The 18,207-nt window shown below is 33.5% G+C and overlaps 1 protein-coding gene across 1 annotated transcript in view; it reads left to right on the top strand.

The window, feature by feature from the left end:
* LOC124354861 (NSFL1 cofactor p47) overlaps positions 1–18,207 on the top strand; it is a 73,748-nt gene that overhangs the window by 53,255 nt on the left and 2,286 nt on the right. The window contains exons 5-7 of the mRNA XM_046805619.1: positions 4,441–4,585; positions 10,906–11,043; positions 12,268–12,471. Of these exons, the coding sequence (XP_046661575.1) occupies positions 4,441–4,585; positions 10,906–11,043; positions 12,268–12,471 (487 nt within the window). The remainder of the gene's footprint in view (positions 1–4,440; positions 4,586–10,905; positions 11,044–12,267; positions 12,472–18,207) is intronic.

Below are 18,207 nucleotides of genomic sequence, written 5' to 3'. Positions count from 1 at the left end.
CAACACAAATTCCTAAAACTAAATTTTACGTACAATAATTGTAGTGGAAATATAATGATAATGAGGATTATACTTATTGATGAAGGAAAATGTGACTACACTTGATGTTATTAAATGTGTAAAGGTGTAAAGAACGTTTGGAAGTACCCAAGCCAAATTTGACATTTTTTACAAAAAGTTATTGTTTTATGGGTCCTAGAATTTTTAATATTATTCCGAAAAGCATTGCAAATTGTACAAATGCTAAGTTGTTTGCAAAAAAATTGAAGTTTTGGCTTTTAAAAAAAGATAATATTGATCACCTTATTAATATACAAGTTTAATTTGTGTTTAAATCTATATCGTAAAGAAACAAACATTATTCTAAGCGGCTAGGTTTGTTGAAGTTATATTGCCACAATGCATTTATTTAGTGGGAATTTATGTAGTTAAATAAAATATAAAAAATCTTTGTAGCGCAAAATGTTTAATCTTGGAGAAGGAACCTCTACACAGGCTTTGCCTTAGAGGCCCTATGTTTTTGAAAGTAAATATATATTGGATATATACTAGAATATGTGTGTTGCATTTAAACTTATATATAGTATTTTTATTCTTTTAATTATGATAATTTGTGATATTGTATAGTTTAATTGCAGTCAAATTTAAGACTATATTATGTGAATTAATATTATTACCATCTTTTTTGATAATTTTGCACCAGATTATTTTAGTTGTGATAGATTGTAATTACTTTCGAAAAATAAATATATTCTATTCTGAATTCTATTCTATTCTAAATATGTTCATACAATATTCAAGCTCCATGTGAGTTTTAAAATTATTTCTTAAAATGTCGTTCACGTTTCCAACATAATTATGACGTAGAATAAATACCATTCAAATTATACTCATTGATGGACTAATTGAGTCATTTATATGTAATCACATAACATTCTTCTCTACAATGGAGCGAGAGAACAATGAACCTTCCTGTTGCGGAGCCCGCCGCAGTCTGACCTGTACGAAGTGATGGGATAACCGAATGGATTTTATAACCGACTAACCAGTCAGTTATTTTTGTCGTTAATCGGTTATTTTAGTCGAATGAATAACCGATTACCTTTTAAATTCTATCCACAGTTTAGGGATGGGGTGGTGGGGGAATGAACCATTCCTGTTGAGACAGGTACGCGGCGCGGCGCGGCCAATTTACTCACGGCCGTACTTAGCTTTGGCGAGCCCTGGTAAAGATATTCGGTCGGGCCCCGTCGTGTCCCCCCACCAGACACAGTCCCTTCATATAGACGTGTGACTGGCTCCAGAAGAAATTGTACGAAAACCCGGTCTGAGTTCGGACCTGAATATACAATCAAAAAATTCCAAGCAAACCCGCACTGGCAGAACCGTAATTGAAAACGAAATTCTGTAATTGTATTATTACTTTTTTCTGTGCATACGTTATAGTCATAACATTTTAAAAAGTTATATTATCATATATCATTTATAACACTACAAAATAATTACCGTTCAAATTGCAAAATTATAATTTATTTTAATTACGAATCACCAAAGTTAACCGAAAGTTAATCGCTAAAGAACGATATTTCAGTAATAAAAATAACTTATTATAATAAACGAGCAATTCAAGTATAGACTGTCTGCACAACCAGTTAACTTGCAGAAAATTATTCGGTAGAAAAACTAATCTACAGACTAATTAAAAATAACCGATCAGAATCAACGACTAATTCAAGTACAGACTAAGTCTGCACAATCAGTTAACTTATAGAAAAAATTAGTCGGTAGAAAAACTAATCTAAAGACTAATTTAAAATAACCGATCAGAATCAACGATTAATTCAAATATAGACTAAGTCTTCACAACCAGTTAACTTATAGAAAAATTAGTCGGTAGAAAAACTAATCTAAAGACTAATTTAAAATAACCGATCAGAATCAACGACTAATTCAAGTACAGACTAAGTCTGCACAATCAGTTAACTTATAGAAAAATTAGTCGGTAGAAAAACTAATCTAAAGACTGATTTAAAATAACCGATCAGAATCAACGATTAATTCAAATATAGACTAAGTCTTCACAACCAGTTAACTTATAGAAAAATTAGTCGGTAGAAAAACTTATCTAAAGACTAATTTAAAATAACCGATCAGAATCAACGATTAATTCAAATATAGACTAAGTCTTCACAACCAGTTAACTTATAGAAAAATTAGTCTATAGACTAATTTAACTGGATGCAGCAAAAATAACCGACTAATCGGTTAAAATAAAATAACCGAACTAACCAGTTATTTTCATTCGATTATTCCCACCACTAGAGGGGCCCCTCCATCACCACTCATTATGCCGCTGCATGAGGAGCTCGTGAACCGGAACACTGTGATTGGGGAACCCCCTGTGATTCCCCCCTGGCCTGGGCGGACTCGCCACTAAGCTCCTCCCATTTCACCGACTGCGCGCATTACCTCTCCGCTTGGGGGCGAGTCCAATATTCGACGTTCGCGGAAAGAATCAGATTCGGACTTGGCGGAAAAATCCCAATTCGGAGTTGGCGGACTGTTACGTATTTATTCGGAGTTAACGGACTGCTCCTGCTATAATTCGGCGCTGACGGAATGCTTCAGTTTCGGCCCTATCGGACGATTGAGTTTTATCGGCCTTACTGGATTGCAACTGCTTTCGTCCCTATAGGATTCGGTGTTAACGGAATATTACATATTCGGATCTCACGGACAATATCTTATTTCGGAGCCGGCGGACTCTACGAATAAGTATTCGAGGTTATAGGAATGTTTACGTTAGAATTCGGAGCTGACGGAAAGTCCATTTTTCGACCTTGGCGGATTATTTTCGGAGCTGACGGAAAGTTTCGTTTTCGGTCTTGGCGGAAAATTTCACTATTCGGCCCTGGCGGATTCGGTCCTCACGGACCCACCCGAAATGGTGAAGAATACATAAATAATAATAAATCAATAAAAATGAATAATAAATTACTAATTGGTATGGTACATATACTAACGAAAAAATATTTTAAAGTTATAAAATATGAAACGGTGGACAATAAATATATAATAATAAATCAATAAAAATGAATAATAATAACTAATTGGTACATATACTAACAACAAATATTTTTAAAGGTATAAAAATGGTGTGGACAATAAATTAATAAAAATGAATAATAATAACAAAAAACTTTAAATGTTGGGGACCAATTTTTAACGATTTTGGAAATGAGTTCTTCCTCATCATAATCATAAGAAGATTTATTTCTCATTTCCATCAAGTCATATCTGGTTTATTATGGAGGAATGAGGAATGAATGAAACTCAACTCAAACCGGTCCTAGTCCTGAACAATGGAAATGGAATGGATCAATACTAGAGAAATAGAATGAAACAGAAGAAACTAGAAAGAAAGAAGAACAGCCTACCCAACTAGTGCTGCAGTCTGGTGGCCAGATAGAAAACTGGGACCTGTTATTGAGACCTGCTTTGCTGGCTGGCATATGCGTGGGTAACAGATAACGGCCCGGACTCCCGGTCGGTAGGTCTGTTCTATTCTGTTCCGTTCCGAGTCCCACCAGTCCACAGTTCTCGGGACCTATTAAGACCTGTTAAGAGAAACTGATCGATAACAGGTCTACCTGTTACTTTATTTATCTGTTAAAAAATAACAGATCCGTTATTTTGGACCCATCACTAGTTTGTACTGGTATGAATGATTCTGTAGTTGGTTTAGTGGTTACTTATAGAAATGTTTTTTTTAAACCACATACAGGTCATTATGATATGGTACACTAGCATACATATTAAGGTTCTCTTGAAATAGAAGCTTTTCAAGTCAAATATGCAGCTTTATAAGAGCAACAATAAAGATTTGATTGTTTAAAACACCATTTGTTTAAAAAGATTGTCAATTTAAGTCCATAATTTAGAGCTACAGTTATAAAAGCCAAACTCTTAGTGTTGAACCTTTTATTAAATTAAACATGGCACATGTTTTGGTGTTTTGGCATTATGCCGTCTTCATAGTGCACAAATAACGATTCTTTAATTTTTAATTATGTCGTTATAATATTAATCTTTAATTTTGGATTATCTTTATATGGATTGTTAAGGAAAATTATTTAAAATGATAAAGGTATCTAAGTCTCAAATTCAATGAGTTCCCTCTTATGTTATCAACTGTATAATGATGATAGTAACTTTATTATAAAAAATATCTTTGTACCATTTCTTTTCATTGTAAATTTAAAGCTCTCCTGTTTTATAATCATAATGTAGTTTTAGCCAACTTTTATCTGTACACTTTTTATATTACCATATTGACTGATCTAAACAGAATCTGTTCTTGATTGGTTCAAATTAATGGGCCCCTGCTTTATATTTAAACAGAAATCACAATATGATGATATTTCTCATTATTGTTTGCAGTGGTGTCGTTACCCCAGGCCCGCAGAGAGTCACACACAGAAGTAACCCTGAAGTTATGGAAGGAAGGTTTCAGCATGGATGATGGACCACTAAGAGAATATGCTGATCCAGCTAATGGAGAGTTCTTGGATTATGTTCGCAGAGGGTAAAAATTTTATATATATAAAATAAATGTTTTTACATTCTCTTTAATATCATTTTATTAAAAATTTCCAAATTTGATCCGTACTGAATTCAATATTTGTTACTATAAAGAAGAAATATATAACACTTTGTGTATGTTATGTTTCAAAAAAATTTTTTATAGTGCATTTTAATAAAAGCATCACAGATTGATTATACCTCATTTAACCCTTTTAATGCCAGACATTTTTTTAATGACCATGCGAAAAAATGCCAGCCTGTTTTCAAAAAGGTACATGCGAAGAATGCCAGGCCCTTTTTCCATAATTTGACAACTATTTTTTTTAAAATGTATAACTTTTTTTATTTATTGAAGGAAATTATCCATTGAGGTGTTGTTTTTTACGTAATAATGTGGAGTGTTTAAAAACAAATGAGTATTAAAATTTTTACAAATTTATATAATTTATATTTGTAAAAAACAAAAAAATAAAAAACAAAAACTAAAAAAAAAAATGAGTTTGAACATATAAAAAGTACCTTTGTTATTAGCCTTAACTAAAAAGTAGTTACTGGCAATTGTACTATATTTAATTGTTAACACACACACCAAAATTTGAAGAACTTACCTTGAAAAATAGAGAAGTTACAGCATTTTTATAATCGAAAACCTTGTAAAGTCCAGATTTTACAGCAAAATTCAATAAGACATATTTTGGTCAGTTTCATTCAAAATTACTTTATTTACACGTGTTGTTTAGCCCAATGTGTAAATTGTTTGTTGAAATAATAAAGAAAGTAGGTTACATAAAATTAAAACTAATTATTTACAATATAGGGTACATAATTTAAAATTTTTTAACACTTGTGTTTGCCAAAGCACAAAGTATGAATCCCCTTCTTGCACTTTAATTACAAATTGTTCTTGTACGTTTTCTTGTCCCCCCACTACTTGTACTAAGTATGCTGCATACACTGCAGTTCTTCAACATTCGACCAGGTAAATATTCCATCCCAAATTCATGATTTTGGGGGGGTACATCTTCTGCGCTCACTTGAAGGATTTGTTTGTGTTGAAACCATTCATCGGTTAGGGTTTCTATAATAGATGAAGTAAACTGCAGTCTACTTAGTTGTTTGCTAGCTGTGTTTTCCTTGTATAATATATATGCGTTCAGAATCATTCGGCCAAATATGTTGAATACCACTTTTTTCCAGTATTTGACAGTCCGGCGTTCATCTAAGTAGCAATATAGTATTTGGTCCGAACTGTCAATACCTCCCATAAATTTATTATAATCATGTATTATTGTTGGTTTCTTGTTTAGTTTGTCAGGATTCCTTTTACTTCTACATTCTACACTTTCAGCTTTATGTTTAGTCGACAGTAATAAGACAGGGTTTTTTTGGGTTTTTTTCTCACGGTATCCTAACATTAGTAAGTTATCATTACGCATATAAGTCTTTTGTCCAACTGCAAATTTATTTTTTAGCTCTTGTGGTATACCTTTGCGGTTTTCTTCTAATTGTCCCAGTGATGTAAGTTAGGTTCTCAGACAGATATTTTGCCAGTGGAATGCTCATAAAGAAATTATCAACGAATAGATGGTAACCTTTTTGATAATATTGACCAATATCCAAAAAGATTTTTCACAACATTGTAGGGAAGTCCTAAGTTACTCTCAGTGTCTCTACTACCTCTATAGCATACAAAAGCCAGACAGTAATTGCTGACCGAGTCACAGAGCATCCATAGTTTGATTCCCCAACGATGGTGGTGTTTGTTGGGGAGATATTGAAGGATTTGGGAGTGGCATTTTTGTGCCCACAAGACTCTCATCTATTGACACCTCACGGTGTGGAGTATAATATGTTCTGAATACCCGGTTAGCATGTTCTACAACAAAATTGAACTTGCCACATGGGTCGTAGCCAGGTTGTCCAGGTTTAGAAAGTAAAATCATTATCCGCTACATGAAAAAATTGTAACAAGCATTGGAATCGATTCCGGCAAAACATTTTACCAAACCAATTTGTGTTCATATGGCGAGTTGTGGACCAGTATGATTCGATTGTGGGTTTTTTTTTATAATACCCATATTCAAGAGAGTAGCAATAAATGCTTTCATTTCTTGTATAGTTACGTTCTTCCAATCACAGGCCCTAGATTCAGGTGACATGTTATGAGTGTGTGATCTTATATAATCTCTGGCATATTTATTTGTCATATTTACGAACTGAGTAAGAAGGCCTACAGTAAAAAATAAATTGAAATATGATATTGGAGGGGCATCGTGAGGAGGACAATGTTTTGGACCAGTTACTTCACTGAAAACAAAAGTCTGAGAAGCATTATCATTATTTTCATTTACTACAGTCCAATCAGGAATAATATCAATATTTCCATCGTTATCAGAATCATTGCCAGATACGACGTGGAGAAAGGGTGGGTTTGTTGCTACTTCATCAATTATTGCATCTACATTAGACCTACTACTAGACGGAACAGCCCTACCTGATCTTGCTGGCATTGCATCACTTTCATCAGATGACATACCTGAAGCCTCATAGTCAGGATCATTGTCCGTATCGTCATCAAATCCTAAACCTAATTCACTATCAGTTTCTGATATATTGTCTACAAAATGATCACTAAGATCGTCTTCACTAGCAACAGCGAGACCACTGATATGAAAAATTTTAAACAAGCATTAAGCTTAGAGAAATGGTTACAACTATATACAGCTAATGATAATTTTAAATATGACATATTTATTTGTATATTTTTACAATATTTTAATACTTTTTTTCCAATAGTAAAAGTTCGTAAACACTTAGATAAAAAACCCTGGTTTACTGAAGATTTAAAAATAGAAAAAAGGAATTTAATCCATGAAAGTAATCTGGCCAGAACAAATAAATCACAAAGAAATATTGAGCTCATCAAACATAAATACAACCTTTTTAAAAAGAAAAATTATACAAGAAAAAACAAAGTTACTATGATACAAAAATTAAAAATCCAAAAATTGTCAAAGGGATACCTGGAAAATTATTAATTCCAAAATTGGTCAGCCTAAATTAAACATAAAAAACATACAACTAAGGCACAACAATATTACAATAACACATCCTAAAAAAGTTTGTGAAGTTTTTAATGAGTATTATATTAACATAATTAGGGACAAAGTAAATTTAAACATTAATTTAACCACTTCAAGCTTTAATATACAAGAATATACAAATCAGTTCAAATGTAGATTACTTGATAGAAAAGATATGGTAAAAATTATTAGCAGTTTAAATAACAGTTATAGCACTGGATATGATGACATACCAGTACCTGTAATTAAAAGTGTAATGGAATTTCTAATTGATCCCTTGCTTCATATAGTTAATTCTTCCTTATTATCTGGAATTTTTCCAGAAAAACTTAAAATAACAAAAATTAAACCTCTTTTCAAAAAAGGCGATCAGATGGATGCTGCAAATTATCGGCCACTTGCTTTGCTACCAGTTATATCAAAAATATTTGAGCGGGCAATGGCTGATCAGTTGATCAGTTATCTAGAAGAAAATGATTTAATTGATAACATACAACACGGCTTCAGAAAAAGGAAATCTGTTGTCACAGCTGCCACTGAGTTTCTAGAAGGCGTGATTGATTCTATTGATAGAGGAGATAAAGTGATAGGAGTGTTCATGGACTTACATAAGGCTTTTGATAGTGTTTGTCACACCACATTACTGTCTAAATTAGCATTACTAGGTATTAAAGAAAATTAATACAATTGGTTTAAATCAATACTTACAAAATAGGCAACAATTTGTAGAAATAGCTCACCAAAACACTAAAAATAATTTTAGTATCAACTACAAATCAAATTTAAAACAAACCATTTTTGGGGTTCCTCAAGGTTCCATATTGGGACCTCTGCTATTTCTCTGCTACCTAAAAGGTCTTCCTGAATTGGAAAAATTATGTTTGTATGCTGATGATGCCACTCTGCGAATAAGCGCACCAACTAAGTATGACATTGAAATGGATGCGTTTCTTAGTCTATCCAATTTAAATCAATTTTTCCAAGAAAATAATTTAATTCTAAATCCAACCAAAACAAACTATATTGAATTTAATACTAACCGGTGTAGAAACAAAATTAATCCTAGTATACGAATGGATCAAATTTCTATAGCAAAAGTCGAGGAGGTAAAATTTCTGGGATTAACATTGGATAGCTCATTGTCATGGAATAAACACATAGACAATGTACTTTCAAAAATGGGTTCTGGTCTTTATGCTCTTCGAAGAATATCAAAATTATGTACAAACAATACTTTGAATTCAGTATACTTTTCTCATATTCATTCACATATTGTTTTTGGTATTGCCCTATATGGATCAACTTCAATTAGAAATTTAAATTCCATCCTAACTGTACAAAAAAAGGCAATTCGTATTATGCTCGGCTTACAATGGAATGAATCCGTAAAAAACCACTTTCCTCAATTAGAAATCATGACTGTCTATAGTGCATACATATATGACACTATACTGTCAGTGAAAAATCGAATAAATGATATTGAAAAATGTGGTAAAAACCACTCATATAATACAAGAAATAGAAATAATATGGCAGTCATCCGACATAATTTGGAATTTTTTTGTAAAAAACCAAAATACATGGGAGCTAAATTCTTCAACTTGTTGCCAAACTACATAAAATTACTAGAAAATAATAATTTATTCAATGTTAAACTAAAAATATATTTAACTAACCTTCCCCTGTATTCGTTTTCTGAATTTTTTGAAATCCATAGTGGAAAACATGGATAAAAACAGTTTTATTACATTTTTGTTTCTTTAACTTTAATTTTTTAAATTTTCATTTGTAATTTTAATAATTTTAGTATGAAACTATTGTATTATATAATGAATTGTGACCTGTTACTATTGTTAACAATGATGTTAATGTTAATAATGTTATTATTATATTGGATTGACACCATTCTTATGTACACCATGTGTATTAATATGAATAAAGATGTTTCTGATTCTGATTCTGATTCACTTTGTACAAGACTATTTACAATTGTATTTTCGCTTACAGGCGATCTTGCTCTTTTACTCATGGTCAAATCTATTGACAATAATCACAAAACTAATAATAATATAATCAAACTGAAATAAACAAAAGAAAAGCACGAATAATTCCCATTAAAACATAACCTAGCAACAACGTATTACCACAGCAACCAAAGACGCTCACTGAATGATTGGACATAAATGAGGTTGAAAACGGCTGATATACGTCATCACATGTTGAGCATAGAGGAAAAAAGATTTTTTTTTATCAATAGTAGTACTGTCTAGATACAGTACAGAGCGCCCCCAGCGCACGTCGGCATTTCTCGAATAAAACAGTGACGAGCGCTCGCGGCGCACGTCGGCATTAAAAGGGTTAAATTAAATATATTTAGTTTCTTTGTGGATTTAGAAAATGAAGAAAAGCAGAAGGGTCAACATTGTTGTGTATTCTATAATAGCCCAGACAAAATAATAAAATGCTGGGAATGAGAGTATTTTATCCTTGAACTCACAAAGCTTTAAAATGTTTGAGTTATACTTGTTCAGATCAAGTGAGGTTAGTTAAAGAAGATGGGATGATATGGTGACCCATAGGCACCATCACATAGTGACAAGGGGGTTATGCCCCTCCCCCTCCCCCTGAAAGAAGAGGGCAATTTAAGAAATGGTGGATGGGCACAAACTATCCTAATAATATTGATATTTTAACAAACAACAGATTGGTTATTTGACCTACAAGACAATGTAATTAAATATTGCCTAATATACAAAAGAAGTATAAATATTACTTTTTCATATCTTTCTTGCTAGCTCATATTTCTTGTGGCTTTGACGACCTCAAAGGGAACTTCTGCTGTTGTCAGTGTGGCCCACAGATAGTATGTTTACATGCAATGAAATCTAAACATTGTTATCACTTCGTTTTGTTAGTTTGAATAGTAAAAATAACACTGTTAATAAGAATAAAATTAGAAGGTGACATACTATACTAAAATATTTTACATAGGCGGTATTAATATAATTTTTTTAGTATTTTACATACTAAAAAATTAATACATCAAGTAGGTATTTGTGCATGCGTGTGTTTGTATTTATTTACATTTAAAGTGTAACTTGGTGAAGTTTCATGACGATATCTCCTGTAAAACTCAAGCTATTGTAGTTTTTTTGGTAAATAGCCAAACCATGAAAACTTAGTAACTCCTGAGAGTGATGAAAAGTAGCATGTCAATGGTTGAATTGTTTGATTACAGTGAAGTACCAAGAGAGTTACTGCAGAATGCAACGGGTGGAGAGGTTCATCTCAACATGGAGGACCATAGGCATGAGGAATTTTTACCTCAGAAGACCAAAGTCAAAGCTTTTGGAGGGAAAGGACATTTATTGGGGAGGTAAGAAAATGTATAAAGTATTAAACTTTAATAAATTTTAATCAGCTATTTCCCAATTGCGTAACTTATCTCTAAGTGCTTGGATTTTGCCTTTTCATCAGTGTGACATATACTGTTCTTATTTTCTAATGGCATACTGGATTTAAACTGATTCTTAACAGACTGATCAACAGAGGCATGAATTTGTTAACTGGGTGTTGAAGAATAATCAGTATGATAATAATTTTGTGAACAAAATCACGTTTTCTGATGAAGTTCATTTTTATCTCAATGGCTATGTAAATAAGCAAATCTGCTGTACTTGGAGACTTATAAAACCTCATGCTATTCACATGAAGCAAATGCACCTGGAAAAGATGACCGTTTGGTATGGATTTTGGGTTGGCAACGTGATTAACCTTACTTTTTTGAAAATGCCCATAGCAATGCAGTTACAGTCAATGGAGAATGTTATCAGGATATGATGAGCAATTACTTCTGGCCGCAGTTGGAAGAATTGGGTGGTAATATTGATTTGAACAACTTGAGGTGGCACTTGTCATATAGTTCGAGAATCCCTGTAGTTGTTACAGACAAAGTTTACTGCTTGTTTAATCTCTCATTGCAGTGATCAACGTTGCCCAGCAAGATCATATGACCTCACACCAATATATTATTTCCTTTGGGGTTTCTTAAACCGGAGGTTTACGCAAACAAGCCCAACTCTATTCTGAAGTTGAAAGATGAGATTTGCAGAGTTATCTATCAAATACCACAACAATTTAACAAGAAAGTGATGAAAAATTTAATCAAAAGTGTTAAAATCTATATGGCTGTACGAGGCTGCCATTTGATGGATATAATTTTTCATGTTAATGTCAATTTCTAACAAATGTTTTAAATAAAAATATATCAAGTAAGTAAACTAAAATGTGTATACATTTATTTTTTTAAATTGTAATATCTAATTGAATCATCCATTACATGGTAAGCTCCTAATTAATTATGAATAAAACTGAAAACCAGTATGTCCAAGTAAAATATGTAGACTTTTATCCTAAACTAAGTACATATTTGTGGTTTTCATAATAATTTCCTCCCTTAATTCTTTAGTTGAAGATAGATTTAATGATGAGATCAATATTACTATAGATTAATAAACAATTTAAGCCTGAGATTTGTTGCGGTTAAGTTTGACCAATAACTAATGGAACAGACAGTGCTATAAGAATGTAAATGTTGCAGTCCATCACCCACTACAGTTGGCACTACTAAGCCCTTAGACGAAAAGGACAAGCTTGCAAATGAGAAAGAGGCGCAAGCAACTGTCAGCGTGGACAGCGGTGCTCCCACCACCTCGGTGCAGATTCGGTTGGCTGACGGCTCCAGACTTGTAGCTACTTTCAACCACACCCACACGGTTGGTGACGTGCGCAGATATATCATGCAGTATCCTTTTGCAACATGATTATAACATAAACAGATTCAATTGATAATAGGAAAAATATAAAGGTACCAAATACTTTTTCCCAATGTTTTCAAAATTGTATTTTAATATTTGATTTACATTTTTTAACTAATAAATCAAGTTTAAAATGTATTTTTGGTAAGCACTTAGGCAGGAGCAGGTAAAGAAAATTAGCTTACATAGATATTTGAAAGCAAATAGTTTTTTTTAGTTTTAGACTCAGAATCTGAGGCTTTTTACAGAAACTAATGAGACTGGGGCACTTGTTCTCTAGTGTTCTTTGGGCTCTGGAGATAAGCTCCCAGGATTTTTTTCTGGTTTTGCAGAGTCTGTATTTATCAGTCTAGCTTTGACCCAACCATCAGATGTTTTCAAGAGGACCATGACCTGTTAGCATCCCAAATACTAGTTGTACCATATATCCTTTTTCATTCCCTGAGACCTTTCTCCAAGTCTTGGTTCTAATCCTATTTTCTCGAAAATTTACTAGAGGTTTATTGTAGGAGAAGGCTACTCTACAGCCCGGCTCTGGTCCTATCAAATGGCTTTCCTAGGAATGCCCTTATGGCCCGGCATCCAACCAAGGGCAACTTTGTTCTTCTTTGTCAGTTCCATTAGTGCATTCTTGCATTCCAATGCTGCCTTTAAGTCAAAGGAGCAGGTGTAGAGCACTTTTAGTGCTACCTGACTGTCTGAAATTATTAAATACTGTTCCACCTTTAGGCCTCCTTTTTGTGAGCCTTCTGGCACATGTTTCAATTGCCATGACTTATGTTGGCATATTTACCTAAGGCAATGTCAGTTTGGCTCTTGGCTCATATACTCCAAACCCTGCCCTAAAGTCTAGGCGTGAGGCATCAATGTAAAACTTCAGAACACATTTATTAGGGTACACTTCCTTTGTATTCCATTTATCTCTTACTTTGTATGGAGGCGAGAAATAGTTTTTCAAAAGAGTATTTCTTTACCATGGACTCAAGACACGTCAGTTATCATTTCAGCCGCAGGAAATTTCTGTATTTATTTATTACCGGTGTTAATCTACCAATTCACAAATAATTAGCACTAGTATTTGTATTACAATATTTCTGAAGAAAAAGAAAACATAAATTGAGATCAGTTTAAGCATGAGAAACATGCAAAATAAAAGTTATGAAACGTAATAGTGAGTTAAAAAAGATAATGATAAATATAAAAATAATATCAATTGAATAAAAAATGTGAGAAGTAAGTAACAATAAGAATGAGTATATAATAAAAAAAATAACACTACATATATCAGTAATTAGAGATAATATTAACTAATAGAGGACACATAATAATATGAGGGTCGTCCATAAAGTAACCGCCGTTTGGGCGTGGCGCGATAAGTAGTAGGGGTAGCGCCGCCATTCTCACATCGGCGTGCGCAGCCGTTCAGTACGCTTCTAGCTGTGCAAGGGAGAGCATTGTGCGATCGCGCGTTCTTTTGTTACAACGTAAAAACATGAGCACCATGATAGAAAATCCCGTTAAGTGTGAAGTGCGTGGTGTAATAAGATTTCTGTGGTCGAAAAGTTACACAGCAGCTGAAATTCATCGTGAATTGAGTGCGGTGTATGACCCAAACATTATGAACAAAGGTGTAGTCCGTCAATGGGTTCGTTTTTTTAAAAATGGAAGAACGAACGTTCACGATGAAGACCGGAGTGGTTAACCATCTCTCGTCAGTGATGACTTGGTGAACAAAGTGGATGAGAAAATTCGCGAGAACCGTCGCTTCACAATCTCGGAACTTTCAGATCATTTTCCTGAAATTTCTCGAAGTCTTGTGCATGAGATAGTGACAGAAAAACTAGGCTATCACAAGTTTTGTGCTCGTTGGATTCCAAAACACTGATGATCACAAAATGAAAAGAATGAGTTCTGCCATAGACTTTCTTACTCGCTATGACGTTGAAGGAGAAACATTTTTGAACAGGATCGTTACAGGAGATGAGACTTGGGTAGCCTATGTGAATGCCGAAACTAAACAACAGTCAATGCAATGGGGTCATACCGCTTTGCCAAGCAAGCCAAAGAAAGCTCGCCAATCTTTTTCAGCGAGAAAGTTGATGGCTACAGTTTTTTGGAATGCTAAGGGCATCTTGCTCATTGAATTTATGGAGCGTGGTACGACGATTACAGCTGCAGCTTACTGTGAAACCTTGAAATGGCTACGACGAGCAATTCAAAATAAGCGTCGTGGTCTTCTGACATCTGGTGTTGTGTTTGTCCATGACAACGCCCGCCCTCATACAGCTCAAAGAACAACAGAACTTTTGATTTTAACCCTTTAAGGACCAACCGTCTGATTTATCGCCGGCGGCGTACTATGCGAAAAGGACCAACCGTCTGATTTATCGCCGGCGGCGTACTATGCGAAAAGGACCAGCCATCTGTTTTATTGCCAGCGGACTTTTCATATTTTTTAAGAGATATTTTAATCTTCTATATGGAATAAATATACTATTTTTTCTATTCCCTGTATGTTTATAACTATGATATCAAATTTTAAACGTCTTTGGAATCATCAGCTTGGTAAAAAAAAAATATTTTAACGGCCATGTTGCATCGTAATGTTGTCAGGGTACTTTGGGATTATACCGATCACACCCAGACATGAATCGTTATTTGACATTTTGCTTCTACTGATTACTAGATTAGCGTAGAACAAATTTCGTCAATATAAAACAGGAATTATCTTATCGCAAACCCCTCCCCATCCTCAGACAGAGGTCAAAGTCGAACGGTCTAGTAGATAACGTGATTGCAGAGTCTCGCCGCCCGTTCAGCTGGTACGTCGCTTTGTTGTACTTCCGTGTTTTACCCCTACATTTCTACAAACACAAAAACTAAACTCTTTATTGAAAAAAACACACACAACTTGTTTTTTATGTACCGTGAAAAAAAACAAATAATCATGTGATGCCGCGCGCGGCCTGCAGCCGTAATCGGGATTCTCGAGAAAGATAAGATAACAGCGACAACAATACCGATCACAATACCTGGAAACGCTTGTTGATTGATGGAATGTTAGTTCTGTTACTCAACTACATCGTTTTATAACGTTCTAAGTTCATTGAAAAAATGTTAAGCGTTGGGGGCATATAACGGAATCTGACCCCATTAACAATTATTGATAATTGTTGTAAGTTTGTAATTTTGTAATTAAAGAGTTGTTTTTTCGTTCTATCATGTTTGTTTCTATAAATGTATATTTTTGTGTTCTTCATACTGGTGTGGTCGGTATAATCCCAAAGTACCGAATAATATCCTTAGTAGCCTATAAGGTTTTGTATGTTAGGCTAATGCTGAAAAGTGTGTTTTTACCAGTGTTACAAAAAAATTTAATTCATTTACAAACTTTTTTATTTTTTATTCCAGGGCTTTAAAATTTTGTACAGTTTATAGAGAATTATATGTAGAACTAATAAATACCATTTCCCACAAATAGTTTATTCTTATTTTTGGTAGTTATTGAAGATCAAACTCAATTTTTTTTAATTCTTTTTCTTTTTTTTTTATTTGATAAACAGATAAATCAAATTGTTTTTGCTATATAATGACTTAAATTTATTTTATCACAATGAACAATTTAATTATAAACATTTTAAGCCTAAAAACAAATCTGTACAGTAATTAGTTCTGAAGATATGATTTTTCTCTCAAACGCTTGAAAAATCGCACATTTTTAATGTGCACAGTTCTTGGAGCAAGGCCAGAAAAACGCAAAAATTTTCTTTGCACATGTCAAATTTTGGTCTGGTCCTAAAAAGGGTTAATTTTAATTTAATATCATCAAATAAAAAAGAATTTAAAGTTATTCAATATAATTGAAAATGATAATTAATTTATTTTCAGTATTTGAGCCATGCACAGGATATACTTCAACAAATTGAATAAGAACAAACGCGATATTTTTAGGCGAAACCGTCCGGCGGGGATGCGACAAACCACACCAATGGTCCTAAATTTTTGATATTTATTGAGAAGTTTATAATAAAGGTAATTAAAATTACATAATTTATTCTATCACAGGAAAGAAGAAAAAATGAGTCGTTTGGCTACATTGGTATAGTATACACTATAATATCTATTGGATTATTAGGATTTGTAGTATAGTTTGGTGCACCGAAGAGCCGGGCACAAGTACCGTCATCCTGGTGCGCTCAAGCTTGCGGCCGGCCCGCTCCAATCACACTCTCAATATTATTAATAAAGAGGCATAAGAACAGCAGGCCTAAGTGTGAGCTTTGGGACACTCCATATGGTTTAGGAAAAGGTAAGTAGGGGGGTAAAAACTATAAAAAGTAACATTCTGTTTCTAACATCGGGGTAAAACTTCACCATGTGCTTTCGTGAAAGTTCCTTAGTTGATTGTCATAGAGCAATTAAACAGCACTATTGAGGATCTGTAGTAGTTTAAATAAACACTATAAGAGGCCAATATGTATATGCTAAACAGCTGTTAGGCATCATGCAGTTAAGCAGCTATTTGAAATGTGATAATATGGGCATGGAGTCAAGGGGTTAAGAGAAGAAGAATGGTGGAAAAAATAGGTCACTAATGTTACCCTATTCATTGTAATAGCTAATTTAAGTAAGAATTTTCCCCTAAATACCTCTTATTTAAGTTAACGCTTTTAGGACGAGCGTGCTTTTTACAGCTCATGAAGTACATCGTCAAAGCGGGCTATGAGTAGTCCACACTATTCTTGTTGAAAAAACGAGCAGGCTAACCTTAGCTCACTTTTTGTTTTCTGTTTATAAATCACAAAATCATAATCCTTCATGTCTCTCATGAAGTGTTTGTATTAATTTCTGTTGTATTTGAACTTTTTTTCATGACAATTCAAACAGGTTAAGTATATTTTGTAATATGTGAAGTTTGTAAATTTAATTCTAGAAGAATGTTTAATATGCAGGGATACTGAAAAGTCTTAAAACGGTGTAATATCTCCTGTACTTGTAATCATACAAACATAAAACTATACAGTGACATAGGGCATAAAATTGAAACTCCACCAACTCCAAACGGGTCACCCCCCTGAGGTGATGAAGATCTACTGATTGCATCAAAAATTTAAATTTTATGCCCTAAGTAATTATATAAAGTTTAATGTTGGTACGTTTACAAGTACAGAAGATATTAGACCGTTTCAAGACTTTTCAATACCCTTTGTGTGTGTGTGTGTGTGTGTTTTAGAATCAGCCCATACTCTTAGTTACAAATAACACCGGAATCAGTTTTAAATTCAGAATTGAAACCACAATTTTGGTATTAGTATTGGAAACAAAACTTTTTTGTATCTGCCCATCCTTAATATATTTAAAATAAATGTGTGTTAGTTTGAGTTTAATGCATGTGTAATATTGTATAATTGCTTTATAGGATGGAAAATTAGATCAGCATAAGTGAATTTAAATACATGACCTTGTAACTAAATATACTATACATCTTTATTATAGTTTTTCACATCAATCCTGGCAATCATATGAAGTGCTCCATATAGTGCAGTCATTGAAGCTAGAAATACGGTCTTGCCTCCGAATTTTTTTACTGTGAACCGATTTGCATGAAATTTTGGAATTAGGCTCATCTTACCCTTAACTTCAAAAGTGAAAATGATCTGAACTCTGCCTATTATTTTTAAGGGGTGTAAACAACCCCTTAATGGAAAAATTGACATTAAGCC

This window comes from Homalodisca vitripennis, chromosome 2 (genome assembly GCF_021130785.1).
Source record: "Homalodisca vitripennis isolate AUS2020 chromosome 2, UT_GWSS_2.1, whole genome shotgun sequence".
Classification (NCBI taxonomy): domain Eukaryota; kingdom Metazoa; phylum Arthropoda; class Insecta; order Hemiptera; family Cicadellidae; genus Homalodisca; species Homalodisca vitripennis.
The sequence above is the reverse complement of the archived record's forward strand: the minus strand, read 5'-3'. Positions and strand labels throughout refer to the sequence as shown.